Source organism: Choloepus didactylus, chromosome 27 (assembly GCF_015220235.1).
Source record: "Choloepus didactylus isolate mChoDid1 chromosome 27, mChoDid1.pri, whole genome shotgun sequence".
Lineage (NCBI taxonomy): Eukaryota > Metazoa > Chordata > Mammalia > Pilosa > Megalonychidae > Choloepus > Choloepus didactylus.
The window spans coordinates 12,997,377-13,013,807 of NC_051333.1; the positions used below are offsets into that span (position 1 = coordinate 12,997,377).

The 16,431-nt window shown below is 55.3% G+C and overlaps 1 protein-coding gene across 1 annotated transcript; it reads left to right on the top strand.

Moving 5' to 3' along the window:
* The first annotated feature begins 1,608 nt into the window (after positions 1–1,608).
* Positions 1,609–15,372, top strand: CADM4 (cell adhesion molecule 4). The gene is made up of 9 exons (XM_037820658.1): positions 1,609–1,725; positions 10,181–10,327; positions 10,647–10,799; positions 11,024–11,158; positions 11,893–12,057; positions 12,178–12,268; positions 12,641–12,813; positions 13,598–13,726; positions 14,301–15,372. The coding sequence occupies exons 1-9, from the start codon at positions 1,662–1,664 to the stop codon at positions 14,408–14,410; spliced, it is 1,167 nt and encodes a 388-aa protein (XP_037676586.1). The 5' UTR covers positions 1,609–1,661; the 3' UTR covers positions 14,411–15,372.
* Positions 15,373–16,431: the final 1,059 nt, after the last annotated feature.

Genomic DNA, 16,431 nt, shown 5'->3' on the forward strand with positions numbered 1-16,431 from the left:
CTGCCACTCTTGTGGAGCCCTCAGGTGGAAGAAAGGATGGGACCTAAAGGTGACAGATGAGAACCAACATCTCCCAGGACACCTCACGGCTTGGGCAGGAGAGGTCCGCTGGGGCCCTGAGCCAGGGTCTGACAGGTTCTTGGGGGGAAAGACAACTATGAAATACCCACTGAACCAGCATCCCAAATTCAGATCAAATATCCCTCTCCTACTTATTCTAACTCACAAAATGTGAGCCCTGGCAGGAGAATTAGAGGTGTCCAGCCTGACCACCTCTACCCAGTTTACAGAAGGGAAAACAGAATTGAAAAGAAAAGGAGTCGGTAGGAGCTGTGGCCCAGAGCATACGGGGACTGGTGGGAACTTTGATCCTGGGGACAGAGAGGATGCTGGGAGGCTGGGCACTGAGGACAGAAAGGGTCCTAGAAACTGAAGTCTCTTGGTGGGCCTGGATGGAGAAGTTTTTAGTAGTGATGGAGATAAAGAGCAAGGATTTCATAATTGGCTCTGGATCTCAGTTTACCTGATTGTCAAATGGGCATGGGGGAGGTTGAGTCCTCCTAGCTTCCATGGTTTCTCATCACTCTTCCTGGGTCCTATGGGTGATAATCTACACCAAGTCTCCAGGATCCCACAGAAGTGGGCTCAAGGAGAGCCCCTTTCCAGGAGGAAGAAGGTGAAGTTCTGAAGGGTTGAGACAACACAATGATGGGAAGGAATCTGGAAAGGCAGAGAGGTGGGGACAGAGAGACACAGGGATGCTCCAAGAGACCGGGGCAGGAAGAGCAGGGGTACAGAGTGGGGAGCTAGGATGCTGGGCCTGGGAGGCAGCCCCAGGAGCCCTCTCCCTCCCTGGGGCGCAGGTTCACTTTCGTGGGGTGGGCAGGGGGTAGGACCCTCCCGGGACTGATGCAGAAACACGGGGTTCCCGGTCAAGGCAGGAGGGAGGTTGAGGCCTGGGCTCTCCCCAGGCCCGAGCCCCGGGGGACCCTACCCTGGGAGATCCAGAAGCTGCCAAGCCCACGGGCCACCGCCAGCCCTGGCAGCGGGGCTCAGCTCAGCCTCTCACTGTCCACAGTCACCTTCAGGCTCCCCTTTCCCCTCACACGCACAGCCCCATATAACACTCCCCTCACACTCACCTGCACCCCAGCAAGCAAAGGCCGGCACCCTCACCCCCTGGCACAGCTACCTCCCCTCACTCTCTCGCCCTCTCACACACCACCCACACCCGTCCCTCCTCACCGGCGCCTTCCCGCACCCTTCCAACAACGCCTCCACACTCACCCGCAGCAGGCGGACACTTTCACACGGGGCTGTCACCCTCACACACCCACCTTCACCCTCACGCAACACCCTCACCCCTCACTCTCGCCCTTTCCCACCCGCGCCCTCGCCCACACGCCCCCGGCTCCCACCCGCGCCTCCCCGCGCCCGCGCCGGCGGCGCCTCTGGTCGCGACCCCTCTCCCCCCTCCCCATTGTCTTGCGGCCTCGCCCCCTCCTCCCCCCACTCCGCTCCGGCCTGGCGGCCCCGCCCCGGTCTCCACGCCCCGCCCCCGGGCGGGCAGGGGGCGGGGCGCGGGGCGGGGCGGGGCGGGCGGCGCGGGCGGTGCAGGTGCCGGGCCGGGAGCGAGCGGCGGCGGCGGCGGCGGCACCACCATGGGCCGGGCCCGGCGCTTCCAGTGGCCGCTGCTGCTGCTGTGGGCGGCCGCGGCGGGGCCAGGTAAGGTCGGGGGCCGGGGCCGGCCGGCCGGGCCGGGGCGGGGGGTTGCGCCGCGGGGACAGCCTGGCGGTCGCGGGGCCGCAGAGGCCGAACAATGCGCGCGGGGCCCGGCCGGGCCCCCTCCCCGGGACAAAGCGCAGCGCGGGCCGGGAGTCGCGAGCGCGGGAGGGGGCGCGGGCCCGGGCCGCCGTGCCGCAGCCCCCCCACCCTGCACAGGCCCCGATTCCAGCGGGGACAAAGAGCCCGAGACCCCCTCTCCCTACCCCAAGCCTGCCTTCCCGGGGCCGGTCCTGCTGTCCTGCTGTCCGGTCTCTGCGACCCTCTGTCCACCGTCTCTGGGTCCCTCTGCCTCTCTCCTTGTCTCCCTACCCTTGTCCTCTGTCCCTCAGTCTCGAAGTCCTGATCCTCCCTCTCTCTAGTCCCCTTCCTGCCTGCCTCCTTGTCCCCCATTTCTCTACCCTGTTTTTGTCCCCTGGTCTCTGTGCCTTTTTACTGGGTCACTCTGCCCCCCGTCACCCTCTCCATTCCTCCTTCTCTGTCCCCTGTATTTTTGCCCCCCCCCTCTGCCCCCATTCTCCCTCCCTGTCCCTTTCTCCCTGTCCCTCATCTGCCCCATCCCCCGTCTCTGTGTCACCCTCTCTAGTCTCTTCTGTCCCCCTCTGTCTGTCCCACTGTCTCCCCGTCCTTGTCTTTCTGCCTCCTCTCTCCTTACAACCTCCATCCCATGATCTCTCCTCCCCATCCTTCATTCCCTCCATCCCTCTATCCCTCTGTGCCTGTGGAGAGGACTTGGAGAGGGCCCTGGGGGAAACGTCTGTGTGTCTGTGGGAATGGGGAAGCTGGCATGTGGCCACACACGTGGACTCAGCAAATGCCAACCAAACCCTGCCCCTCCCCACCCGTTCACACACCCAGGCCACTACTTACAGGGAACCACCACCCCTCCAGAACCAGGCATCCAGGGAGCCATCCGCTATGCTTAGCACACACTGTGAGAAGCTGTTGGCCCCCCTAGATAGGGTGACCCTGAGCCTGGGGACAAGGTCAGGAAATGTCACCTACACACTCACACTCTGACGCCGTGTGTGCCTTGAACCTACCACGGATCACCTCCTTCTGGTGGGTAAAGCCTCTCTTGGAGGAATAGCTGATTGGGAGGTGGCTCGGCAAGGGCAGGAGGGCTGGATGTTCCGTAGCTTTGGAAGAGGAGTGTAGTCAGGTGGCACAGGGCTGGGGGCCTGGGTTTGAATCCTGGCCCATGTCATTTTCCACAGCAGCCCAGGGCAAGCATCTTTCTCTCTCTGGGCCTCAGTTTCCCTTTCTGTAAAGCGAGGATGTTGAGCTCAATGACCTGAAAGGGACAGACGTTTGTGTGTGTTCACCCCCTGAAGTGAGCGTTTCTGGCAAGCTGGGTGCAGTTACACTTTACCCACTCCAGGGTTTGAAGGTGAGGGGCAGAGCCTTCCTCTCCTCAGGACAAGGCAAGGGGCAAAGCTGCCCTCTCATCCTCCACCTTTCTTTCCCCTATGGTCTTCGACAATCACTTCAGAACTTTTGTCATTACCACAATATCCTAGATGAGAATTCTGGTGCTTTAGCTACATTTCCATTGATATTTATTTTTCTTTATTTAGTTTTTTGGTGTGTGTGTGTGTGTGTGTTTTGGGGGGGGGGGGTCCTGAAAATCAGGCTTATAGAATTTTGGAACCAATGAATCCAGTAATCAAAAAACCTGAGGGTATTTTAGAACCTTAATCTCTTCAGGATACTAGAATCCTGACACCTTTAAAATTCTAGAACCTAGACAGCCCTTAGCATTTTAGCATCTCTTGCTCTTCAGAATTCCAAAGTCTTGACCTCTTGGAGTTCTTGAATCTTGACAGCTTAGAATCGTAGCACTTTGGTTTCTCAGCAACAGTATCTCGCCTGAGATGACCACCAACCCAGTTCAAGAATCCTTTCTCCAGTACCCCACAGCCCTGTCCCTTGTTTGATTCTAAAGTCACTGCTTCCCAGTACCTTAATCCTCTCTGTAAACTTTCTCTAAATTACATGGTGTGGGGCTTTACAAGTTGGGAGAGAGCCAGGTGTCTTGGGAAGCACTCGGCTGAGAGCTAAGGAACTGGGTCCCAGCCTTGCCAGGCCTCTCTTGTATACTTTTGTGCCGCCCCCTGCCTGTCTTTGAGCCTCACTTTCCCGCTCTGTCCGGATGGGGTCCAAGGTCTCCGAGGGCCTTGTCAGCTTTCCTTTCCTCTGGATATCCCTGAATGGCCTTGGCCACCAGATTTTAGGGTTATCAGTGGTCCCCATGGTTCCTTCTTGGCCACTCTCTTATTCTCTCACCTCGCCTAGTCAGCAGGGCTGCAGATGGGAGATGGGGTCCACTTGCAGTCTTTCAGAAACTTACAACCTCTTTCCAGAAGGCACTCCTGTGCCGGGAAGGCCAGAAGAGGGTGATGAGATATATGCCACAAGAAAGAAGGACCAGGGTGCAGGGGATGGGGGTGGGAGAGGGAGCAAGAGGCTGACTGACTGCCCAGAGGTCCCAGAGATGAACACAGGCGGAAGCGGAGACCCACTGGCCAGAAGCTGGGTGGGACAGAAAGGAGCAGAGGAAACAGATACACAGATACAAAGGAAGAATAGAGCAGCTGTCAAGAATTGGGGGGCCTTATGGAGGGGGTGGTTGTTGATCCCGAAAAATGTTTCCCTCCCAGAGTGACTCACTTTGCCCAGCTGAAGTTCTGACCAGACGCTCTGAGACCAGGGGGCCACCCCCCATTGTGAGTCACCCCAGGGAATAGGTTCAGGAGGCTTCCATCACTGACCCCCACCCACCCATGAGCCGGACCAACGCCCAAGTCCCCAGAGCCTGGGGGTGGGGGTCAAGTTCCGCAATGGATTCCAAGACCTTAGGCTCAGCAGGGCTGGGGCCTGGGGTGGGTTAATGTCGTGCGAGCCTGGCCTGTCCCCGTCTTGGGGAACACAAAGACAGCTTTCTCTCTTGGGGGGTGGGGGGACCTGGAGACAGTCAGACCCGCCAGTGTCCAATGGCCTGTGGCACCAGGACCCAAGCACCCATTGGCTCCCGGCTGTGCAGACCCCAGGCCCATAGGCCCCTGGGCAACCAGGCTCCAGGCCCTTCCACACATACCCAGTGGGGGAAGGGGGTGAAGAGAGGGCCCTGGGGGTGGAGAATCGGACAGTGAGCGCTCAGTGCAGGCTTGCACCCTTCCTGGAGCAGGCATTCTTCCCTGACCCCACACCCAGGGGGAACCTCCAGGGGACTCTCCCACCCCTGGATGGGCCTGAGGCCCGGAATCCAGGGAGTTCCGAATATCCCAGGAACGTGGGACCACAGGGGGTACTTTGTATGTGAGGCTGCTGACTCACCCCCACGCCCCCACCTGATGCCCCAGTCCTCACATAGGAGGGGGCAAAGGGCTGGGGGGCTGTTCTGGCAGTTGAGGGCTGTGGCCTAGAGTCAAAAGTTTCCAGGAGAGGAGGGGGCTGGGGGCCTGGACTCCTGGATCTGAGGAAGAGGGATCTGGGGTCCCAGACTCTCAGGTCTGAGGGAGGAGGGGGCTGGGGCCTGGACCCCTGGGTCTGAGGGAGGAGGGGGTGGAGGTCCATACCACTAGGTCCTGAGGAAGGAAGGGAGGGGGAACTGACGCCTGGGTCCTGAGAGAGGAAGGGGCTGGGGGTCCCACTCCAGGTTTCCGAGGGAGGAGGGGCTGGGACCCTGACGCCTAGGTCCTGCGAATACAGGCGCCTTCACAAGGCTGAGCTGGGGAAGAATTGATGCTTTGTGTGAGGATGTTAGGACTCCGCCATTGATGGGGGGCTGAGGGGGGTTCGGTCAGGACTCAGGGATGTACCACCTCCCTAGGGGAGGAAGGAGGCATGATGCCACAAGCCCCCGGGGAAGCAGTTATGGAGGGGGTGGCTGTGACCTTCCCGGAACCGTGACCTTGAGACTCTCGTGGGTATTCGCTGACTCAGGACCCAGGAAGTGTTCCCCCCATCCCGCCAAGTCTCCGTGGAAACATCCATCAGCTGTGTATCCTGAACCCCTGGCTCCTGGGTCCTGAAGGAGGAGGGGGCTGGAGGCTCAGACTCCTGGATCTGGGTGGGGAGAAGCCTGGGGGCTCTGACTCCTGGGTTTGGATGGAGGAGGATGCTGGGGTCCCAGTCTACTGGGTCCTGATGGAGCAGGGGGCTGGGGGCCTGGAATTCTGGGTCCTGGATGCTAGATTCCTGGCACCTGGTCTAAGGGACGGAGAAGTCACAGGTGGGCAGAATCCTGGGTTTTGAAGGAGGAGGGGCCTGGGGCCTGGACTGCTGGCACCTGAGAAAGGAGGCAGTTGGGGGCTGGATGCCTGGATCTATGGGAGGAGGGGCCTGGCTTCCTAGGTCTCTAAATATCACTTGCTCAGCTTCTCTTTCCCAGTCCCTTTTTTTCCAGGCACCATCCCCATGATGACTCCAAGCTGTCAACAGGGTTTAAAGGGCCAGTGCCCCAGTCCCAAAAGCTCAGCCCCTCTCTGACCAGAAAGTTCTGCTCCCACCACCCCCAACCCTGAAACAAAAGCTCCTGGGACATTAATATTCCAGGCACATTCACTGTTGGTTACTGACTCCTCAGGAGGGGAAGGGAATAGGACAAAAGCCCCCCACCCCTCACCCCATGTGCACCCTCAAGCAGACAGCAGGCGACAGGTTTTGGGGGGCAGATCCAGAGGTCCTGATGGCTCCCAGAAGATCATGAGTTTCTGTCACTGACTTGCCCTAGGACCCCTGAGCCTCATTCTCCACATCTGTAAAATGGGGGGTCTGGCATTAGCCTAGTCCCTGAAGTCCAAGATCCATGGATAGACTTCAAGATGTTTTTTAAAGCGCCAGAATGTGCAGGCCAGTTTCCACATGCATGGACGTGTTTCTGGAGGTTATAATAACAACCTCATAAAGAGGGCTGGCTCCCTGGGCTTCAGGCACTGGGATAATCCCTGTGAGGTAGGCACTGGCATCATCCCCATTTTACAGATGGGGTAATAGAGGCTTGGAAAGGTTAGGGCATTTGCCCAAGGTCACACAGATGGCAAGTGATCCATCTGGGATCACACCCAGGTGTGTAAGATAAGAATAATGCTGTCCTTTATAAAGTCCCTGGGAGAGGAAACAAGATCCTGCCTGACACACGATTCCTTCAGCCAGCTCCTCAGACACTTGCTGAGTACCAGGCAGGCTTCTAGGCACTAGGGGTGCAGTGATAAACCCAACAGGTTACATCCTGTCTTCATGGAGCATATATTCTAGTGATGGGGGACAAATAGACAATAAACAAGTAAGCAAATTAATCAGATAATTTCTGTGACGTTTCCACAGAGGAAAGAAAACACTGGTGATGAAACAGAAAATGTTCTGGAGGTGAAGAGGCTGATGGTAGGGGATGAGGGGTGGCCTCTCTGAGGAGGTGTCCATGTGAGCAAAGATCCAAATAAGAACAGGAGGCAGCCCTGGGAAGAACATTCCAGACACAGGGAAGAACAAATGCAAAGGCCCTGAGGTGGGAAAAAGCTCGGCAGTGTTTGACAGACATTGAGGTCAGTGAGCCTGGAGTGACGTGAGCAATAGGCGAGTGGTCGGAGCTGTGGCTGGAGTGGTGGGCAGGGGTCAGGCCCCTTAGCCCCTTAAAGGCCAGAGGAAGGAGTGTGGATTCTGTCCTAAGTGTAATGGGCAGCCCTCAGAGGGTTTCAAGCAGAGGAGTGGCTGATCTAATTGACCCCTTTGAAAAATCTATCTGGCTGCTATGTGGAGAATGGCCTGGAGGGAGGCAGGCATGGACGCAGAGACCTGCGAGCAGGTTCTTGAAGATTGCAGGTGAAGATGATGTCACTGGACTAGGATGATGGTAGGGGAGGCGGACAAAGGTGAATAGATATGGGATATGTTTTGGCAGTAGAAGGGACAGATCTTGCTGATGGAATAGATGTTGGGAAAGGGAGAAAATTTGGATGATTCCTGGAGCAACCAAGAATGGTTGGATGGTTGTGACATTTACTGAGATTGATAAAACTTGTGGAAGAAGAGGTTTGGGGCGAGGATTAAGAGACCAATAGGTTTTAGGTTGGATGCGTTAAATTTGATATTCCAGGATAAACCCCAAATCATGGCTTAATTACCCAAAGTAATTAATTACCCACACATAAAAGAAGTCCAGAAATAAAAGGACTGTTATGGCAGTTCCTTGACATCACCAGAGATCCAGGCACCAGAGTCCCAGTTCTTTGTCCCACCAACCCTATGCCCTCATGGTCCACGATGGCTGTCAGAACTCCAGCCATCCCATCCTAATTCCAGACACTACGAAAGTGACCTGCTGGAAAAAGGACTTGTCTTTTTTCTTTAAGAAGTCCTCCCAAAATTAGCACGTGACACTTTGCTTACATCTGATTGAATAAAACTTGATTACAAGGCCTCAACTAGCTGCAAAGGAGGCTGGGAAATATCTCTTTCAGCTGGACACAGGGCAATACTAAAATACCTTCAGGATTTTTTCACTGAGGAGAAAGGGAAGAACAGATGTTGGGGCAGGCAGCCAGCAGTCTCTACCTCTACCCGTCTGAATTAATTTTTCCTACCCTTCAGCCTCCAAGTCAGGTCAGCTATCCCTCTTACAGGGAATGTAAAACTTTTGATGGAATATTAGAGTGATTTGTATCTACCTCCCCATAAATCTAGAAAGGCTTCCAGAGTAAGGACCCCATCTGACTCATCTCTGGGCATCCAGCCCATGAAAACCTACCAGTTGCTCAGAAAATACTTGAACGAATGAAAGACCCTGAGATGGAATGAAAGAGTCATGAAGAGATAGTTATCCATCATGTAAAGATAAATAACCAGATCTGATAATGGCACTTTCCTAGTTCAAACCTCCTCTGGCCTTCTGGATAAAAGCTGATCTAGCTCAGCATTCGAGGCCCTTTGCAAGTGTTTGCCACATAATAATGATCAGCCTGCCCCCACAATCCCTCACCAATGCTGCACACTTCACCCAGACAGCTGAGGGTGCATGCAGATCCAGGACATGGAATCAGAGCTGCAGATCCCGGCTCTGCCACTCTCGGGCTGTGACCTTGGGCAAGTCATTTCATCTTTCTGGGCCTTAGTTTTTCTCACCTATAAAATGGGGATTGAAAAAAAAATGGGGATAGGTAATTGTACTTACCTTATACAGATATTGTGATTAGATGGAAATTATATAGGTAACGCCCCTAGCACGAGGCCTGTTATTTTGTTATTTTGAAGATAATAATGATATGATGATGGTGATGATTAGTCTTGGCTTTCAGCTTTTCCATAGGCTGTTTTCTTTGCTGGAAGCACCCCCTTTTTCATCCTCCACCTTGTTCCTCTGATGGATTAGTCAAAGTGGGTGAACTGCTGTAACAGTCCTGGAATTTCAATGGCTTAACAACAAAATATTTCTTGCTTATGTCACAGTCATCTGCAGGTATGGGCAAGAACTATCGGGGTCTCAGGCTCCTTCCAGCTTCTGATCCTGCCCACCTTAGGGTCCTTGGAGGCTTCTCCTTTGACCAACATGAAGGGCTTTGAGAGGGATAAGCCAGGTTGGGCAGAGGTGTTTCTCTCCTCTACCTACATCTGTAACAGTCACATGGCCCTGCCCATGCTGGAATGTGTAGCCTAATTGTGTGTTTTATCAGTTAACTTTTACCATGTAACAGATTCCTCGAAATTTAGTGGCTTCGAACAACTGTTTTATTTCCTCATGACTCTGGGGGCAGCAAAAGGGCAGGAGCAGATGCTGCAAGATCTCTTAAGCCCTAGACCCAGAACTTGTACATGACTTTTTGCTATTTCTATTGGTCAAAGCTAATCACAGAGCCTGCCCAGATCTGAGGGTGCAGTGCCTCCTAAATGGGAACAGCGTCAAAGTCAACCTGCGAAGGGCAAGTTCAAGGCTGGGAAGAATATTTTGGCCATCTTTGCAAATAAATTACATGTGCCTGGGTGTGAAAATGGGACTTGGTGAACACACACCCGTCTCCCACACCTGAGTTCCTGCTCACTCTTTACAACACAGATCCAACATAGCCTCCTCCCAGAAGCCTTCTCTGACTACTGCCTGCCTAGGCAGTCCTAGTTTCTCCTTCCTCTTGGCTGCTGGTGTGCCCTGTGATTCCCCCATTAGAGCACATACCACTGAATCTTGACTACAGCGCCTCAGAGCAGGGAGCAGGTTTTCGCTATCTCCCAGACTCCAGCCCACCTACAGGAAATAATTAGGTTTAATGAACTGAATGAGGGGGGAAGCAGAGGGATTGGAGGTTTGGATGGGAGAGGAGCAGAGAGACAAAGAAAAGGTTCACTTGCAGCCCTCAAGGAATGGGTTGAGGGCTAACCAAACCTGTCTCTCTGTCTTCTGATCCAGGGGCGGGACAGGAAGTACAGACAGAGAATGTGACAGTGGCTGAGGGTGGGGTGGCTGAGATCACCTGCCGTCTGCACCAGTATGATGGATCCATAGTTGTCATTCAGAACCCAGCCCGGCAGACCCTCTTCTTCAATGGCACCCGGGGTGAGTAGTGGGAACATCATCCTGAGTTTTGAAGGATGAGAGGCATGGGGCCTGGACTCCTGGGTCTGCAGGGGGAGGGGCTGGGGGCCCCAACTACTGGGTCCTGAAGGGGAACAGAGCTGAGGGTCTGGACTCCTTGTCCTGCAGGCAGGAGGGCTGGGATCATACTGGGTCCCTAAAGGAGTAAATGGGTGGGCACCTCAGATTCACATATACAGCTAGAGAAAAGGGCCGAAGGCTAGACCCTAAGCTCCTGGAAGGGGGGCCTTTCCAGACCAGGAGTCCTGGAATCCACCCCATTCCTGTCCTCGGTCTCTAGCTCTGAAGGACGAGCGTTTCCAGCTTGAAGAGTTCTCGCCGCGCCGGGTGCGGATTCGGCTCTCCGATGCCCGCCTGGAGGATGAGGGGGGCTACTTCTGCCAGCTGTACACAGAGGACACCCACCACCAGATTGCCACGCTCACTGTACTGGGTAACACGCTCCCCATCCTCCTTTCTCCTCTGCTTTTACCTCTTAGCCTGAGACCTTCTGAACTCTGGCTGTTTTTAACCTCCTGGACATCTGGAGCCAGGACATATGGCCTTCTTGACCTCTGGTCTCTGCGTCTGACCCCTGCCACTTGGGATCTTGGTTCCCTTTGAGCCCACATTGGTGCCTCCCACAGCTGTCCCCTTACCCCCCCCTCCTTGTGGCAGTGGCCCCGGAGAATCCCGTGGTGGAGGTCCGGGAGCAGGCGGTGGAGGGCGGCGAGGTGGAGCTCAGCTGCCTGGTCCCGCGATCCCGCCCGGCCGCGGCCCTACGCTGGTACCGGGACCGCAAAGAGCTGAAAGGTACAGGGAGCTGGATGCTGGCCAGGGGCGGGACGGGAGGAGAAGTTGGGGTTCCCGGAAGGGGGCCTTAGGAAAGGGGCTGGTTTTGTGGGGGCGGGGCTTGGAGAAGACAGGTGTCCCCGGGGGCGGGGCTTGAGAAGGAGGTGTGTCCTATGGGTGTGAGCTTGGGAGAAAGCCAAGATTCCAAGCGGGCGGGACTCGAACGGGGGGGGGGGGGGTGGGGTGGGGGGTGGATTCTAAGAGGGCGGAGCTTGGTGTAAAGGGGAATAGAATAGAATAGGATCAGGATTCTAAGAGGATGGAGACTGGAAATAAGTCAAAATTAAAAGAGGGTGGGGGCTTGGGGAAAAGGCAGGATTCTTAGGGGTAGAATTGGAAGAAGAGTCAGGAATTTTTTTTTTTAAAGGGGCATAGCTTGGATGGGGCTTAGAGGACATTAGTTAAGTGGTGAGTTCTATGTGGACGGTTTTGGAGGATAGAGTACCCAGCTATCGCATCTATTGTTAAATGAGCGTGAAAGCGGGGGGGGGGGGGGGGAGCTGTGGGAAGAGGCACATGTGGGGTTGTGGCCTGAGTTTGGGGAAGGGCGTGGTTTGGAAGACAGGAGGCGAGGCCTGTGAGGGAAAGGGCGGAGCTAGGCAAATAGCCTGCTTTGGCATTGCCTGGGGGGGGACTCCCCCTGGGTGGGCAGAGCCAGAATCTTGCACCTGTTCTGTCCGCGCGGGGCGTGGCAGGAGTGAGCAGCCGCCAGGAAAATGGCAAGGTGTGGAGCGTGGCGAGCACGGTGCGGTTTCGCGTGGACCGCAAGGACGACGGCGGTATCATCATCTGCGAGGCGCAGAACCAGGCGCTGCCCTCCGGACACAGCAAGCAGACGCAGTACGTGCTGGACGTGCAGTGTAAGTGCCCAGAAGGCCGGGACCCGGGGGACCCCAACACCAGCCACCCACCATCAGGAGGGTCCCCAGCCCTGTGTGATGAGCCGGATACCCACTCTTCCTGCTCACTTCTGCCCACAGATTCCCCCACGGCCCGGATCCATGCCTCCCAGGCAGTGGTGAGGGAGGGAGACACGTTGGTGCTGACGTGTGCTGTAACGGGGAATCCCAGGTGAGCCCTGAGGCCCGAGACTCCTGGGTCCTGAAGAGAAGGCTGGGGGTCTAAACACCTTTATCTCAGGCAGAAGGGACCTGGGTGAACAGGGGGCTGGTGCCCGACTGAGGGGTCTGGGGCTCCAACTCCTGGGTCCAAGGAAGGAGGCTATGTAGTCCCAGACTCCTGGATTCTGAAGGTAGATGGAGCTGTGGGCCTAGGATTCCTGAGTCCCTGGTGGTGCCTGGAAACTGGGCCCGAGGCTGTTGGTTGGGAGGGAAACAGCCAGAAAGGACTGTCTTATTTTGGGGTCCCCCTGGGGTGGGAGTTGCTTGTCTAGATTCCTGAGAAGTCAAAAAGGCGCGCTCACTATCCTTTATCCCTGCCTAGGCCAAACCAGATCCGCTGGAACCGCGGGAACGAGTCTCTGCCGGAGCGGGCTGAGGCGGTGGGGGAGACACTTACGCTGCCCGGCCTGTTATCAGCAGATAATGGCACCTACACTTGCGAGACGTCGAACAAGCACGGCCACGCGAGGGCGCTCTACGTGCTCGTGGTCTACGGTGAGGGATGGCGGGGACCTGGCCTTGGGAATGCTTAGGCCGGGTTGGAGGGTCTCCAGACCTGCAACGGCCTTTGAAGTGGGAGGATAGGGGGTCGCTTGGCACAGAGAATGATTCAGGGGGTCAACTGCCAACCAAGTTCTTGTAGTTCTGGGGCCAGACGGACCGTCTGGGTTCAAATAGGGCTCTGCAGCGTCCCACTGACTGCAGGTAACTTGTCTGTCTGCGCCTTAGTTTCCTCACCGGGCAAGTGGAAATAAACAATAGCACCTACTTCATAGGGTTGTTGTGAGGACTAAATATAAAGCGGGTGGAATGGTGCCTAGCACATAAGTGTTGTGTTTAGCTCTTGTTACTGTGGGGGAGGAATTTTGGAAGTGGCTGGGCCCTGACCCAGCATTTTAAATACCTGAAGGCTTTAGACAAGGTGGGAAAGGACGTGGACCTGAGGTTCTGTGGGGGAAGAAACAGTCTAAAGGAAAGAGTTGTACTGTTTCGGTCCTTCTAGCAGGGGGAGAGGAAGAGCGGGGGTGGGGAGGTGGGGGGCCAAGGGCGGGGTCAGGCCGTGTATAAACTAATAAAGCATTTCTAGAGGAAGTGGAGCAGCTGAGAAGAGTGGAGCCCTGAGAATGGGCCCCCAGGTAGCCGTAATGTTTGAGTGGCGTGGCTCCTGAAGGAACGCGGCTAGGTGTGGTGGGCAGACGGGTTTTAGAGTTTGGCAGCGGTGGGGCGGGGTTGGGACCCTCCTCTGATGGCCGGGTCCCGTGCCCTGTCCGTCTGGCAGACCCCGGTGCGGTGGTGGAGGCTCAGACGTCGGTGCCCTACGCCATCGTGGGCGGCATTCTGGCTCTATTGGTCTTTCTGATCATTTGCGTGCTGGTGGGCATGGTCTGGTGCTCGGTACGGCAGAAAGGTGAGTGGAGGAGACAGGGCCTGTATTCACGAGGGCTGTGGTTGGTTGCGGGATTGGGGAAGGGGCGGGGTCTAGGGCGCAGATTCGAAAGAGCGCGGGCGCCGAGCCAGGATAACCAGGGGCGGGGCCAGGATAACTAGGGGCGGGGCCAGGGTTCGGGATTCGAAACCCTTCAGCGGGAGCTGAAGCCAAATTCCAAAAGGGGCGGGCCTCTCTGCCCTGGATTCTAAAAAGGGGGGGGGGGGATTTGAAGCCGAATTAAGGCCTGGAGTGTGAATAGTTTATCTCCCGCATTGCTGGATTCGTTAGGAGCACAGCAAGGGAATACCACCCCCAAAAAAGGATAAGGGCCGACATATTCCTCGACTTTTGGAGTTTTCCTAATTCTGCTTTTGCCTCTTTCTCTGCCACTGTTTGGCTCTTCCCTGGACTTGACTTCCTCTCTGTGTGTTTCGTTTCTCCCTCTTCCTCGGTCTGGTATCTGTCTTGTCTGTCTCCCTCTTTCCGTATACTGCTGTCCAACTTCTGGGTCTGCATATATGTCCCTTCTGCCTGGGGGTCTGTGGTCCCTCAGGCTCCTATCTGACCCACGAAGCCAGTGGCTTGGATGAACAGGGAGAAGCAAGAGAAGCCTTCCTCAATGGCAGCGATGGACACAAGAGGAAAGAAGAATTCTTCATCTGACCCCACCCCCACTCTAGGCGGCCTGGGCCTGGGCTGGGGTCCACCCCCTCCCCTACTGCCGGCTGCAAGGAACCAGCAAAGACATTCACCAGAGTCTGGGATGGTGGGCTTCTCCCCCCACCACTAACACCCCAGACAAGACGCTTGGGCAGGGATGGGGGTGTCAGATGCCTGGGACTCTGCCAGGGCCAGAAGGAGAGCCCAGAGATCTGGGCCCCACAGGGGGCAGGGACCAAAGGTCCAGACCCCAAAAGTCCAGGGAGGGCAGTAGGGATTGGGTTGGGGGAAGATAACTGGGGGAAGGCCAGTGCCCCTAGGTTTCAAAACCAGGTCTTGTGGGGAGGGAGTCAGATTCTGGGAAAGGCGGGGAGGTGGGGGGGAAGGGCAGGGGAACACAGATTTCTTTGGGGTTTTCAGACCCCATGCCAGCCATTGTAAGAGTTCCACAGAGCTCTGGGCACCTCTTTGCAAAGCCATGTTTGCACGGTGGGGGAAGGGTGGGGGAGGGCATGGAAACGGGGATTCTGTGTCTTTGTGTCGTAACTTTGATGGGGGGGCAGTGAGGGAGATAGCCCTAACCCTTTTCTCCAATCCCTCTTCCCCAGGTTAATGGGCTCCCTTTCCCTTCACCTCCTCTCCCCATCTGTCCCACCCATATTTGTCTTTCTTTCCACCCACTCCTGGGGGGGCCTTCCCTATCTCTCCTCCAGGCCTCCAAGGGAGGGGGAAAGGAGTTGGGCGGGGGGTGCTATGGTCTCTATGGTTTTATATATAATATATTAAAAAAAATCAAAAATCTGTATGAAAAGATCAGATTGCTCCCCCCTCCCCCCATTCCTGGCTTTTGCCCTCTTTTTCTTGTTTAAAAAAAAAAAAAAACACGTTTTGTACAGGGCGGGGAGGGGAATGGGAAGAGGGTTTGGCAATCCCACTAACCACCATTAAACTGAGGAGAGAACAATTGTGTAGGGTGGCTGTGTGTCTGTCCCTCTGCCTCGGGCTGCACCATGTTGGGAGGGGAACTGACCGGGAGTTGGGTGGAGGGAGGGAGGATGAATCTGATGGCTGCTGGCGGTCAAGGGCAGCTCCACCCTTCTGAGAGACCACTCCTACCCTACCCCCCCAGCCAGTACCCACACGTAACCACTCTTTCAGCTAAAAAATCACAGTCTTGTCTCTTCAGCTTGAATAACTACTGAGCTACTGCATCCCCAGGGCTTGGATCCCTACCTGGCTTCCTCCCTTCCCTAACATCAGTCTCCAGGGGAGCTTAAATTACTCACATCTCACCCTTTCCCTGCCCTGCTCAGAACTCTTTCCTGGCTTGCCATCACCTGTAGAACAGTCAAAGCCCTTTAGCCCGGCATTTCAAGCCCCTCATTTATTCATCCAAGTTTTAGATGAATTATTCTAATTTTAGACTCTAAAAATATATTGAACCCTTACTATGTACCAGGTACTGCTCAAAGGTCTGGAGATACCTGGTAAACAAAACAGGCAAATGTCAGGTGTTAACAGTTTAGCACTAATCTGAGACTTGATCCTTTTCTAGGCATTGAGGACCCAGAGTGGAAAAGGGTGACTCCATTCTTACCCTCATGAAACTTTCATGAGCAAAACAGACATGCAAGGAAACTTGTGATAAATACTATTAAGATAAAATGCAGAATAAAAGGGTGTGGGTGCTACTTTATTTTAACCTGTTATGGAAAACTTCAAACATACAGAAGTAGAAAAGGACAATGAAGTCCTATGCACCCATCACCCCTGCTTCCATGACAACTATCAACTCAAGGCCAATTCTACTTTACCCATGACCTTACCTCCACTCCGGTATTGTCCCTAAACAACCCTGGAGGTTCTAATTTAAAACAGAAAGCCTCTCAGATTAACATCTGGGCCCAGATAATGATGAGCATGAGGGCAGCTATTCAAAGATTGGAAGGAAAAACATTTTCCTGCAGAGGGAACAGCGAGAAGCAAAAGCCTTTGATGGTAAAGAGATTGAGGTGAAGTGCAGC

Coding starts and splice junctions, on each gene's coding strand:
- CADM4 (XM_037820658.1), top strand. CDS start 1,662: ATGGGCCGGGCCCGGCGCTTCCAGTGGCCGCTGCTGCTGCTGTGGGCG. Junction 10,328..10,646: donor CTTCTTCAATGGCACCCGGG/GTGAGTAGTGGG, acceptor CTCGGTCTCTAG/CTCTGAAGGACGAGCGTTTC. Junction 13,727..14,300: donor GTGCTCGGTACGGCAGAAAG/GTGAGTGGAGGA, acceptor GTGGTCCCTCAG/GCTCCTATCTGACCCACGAA.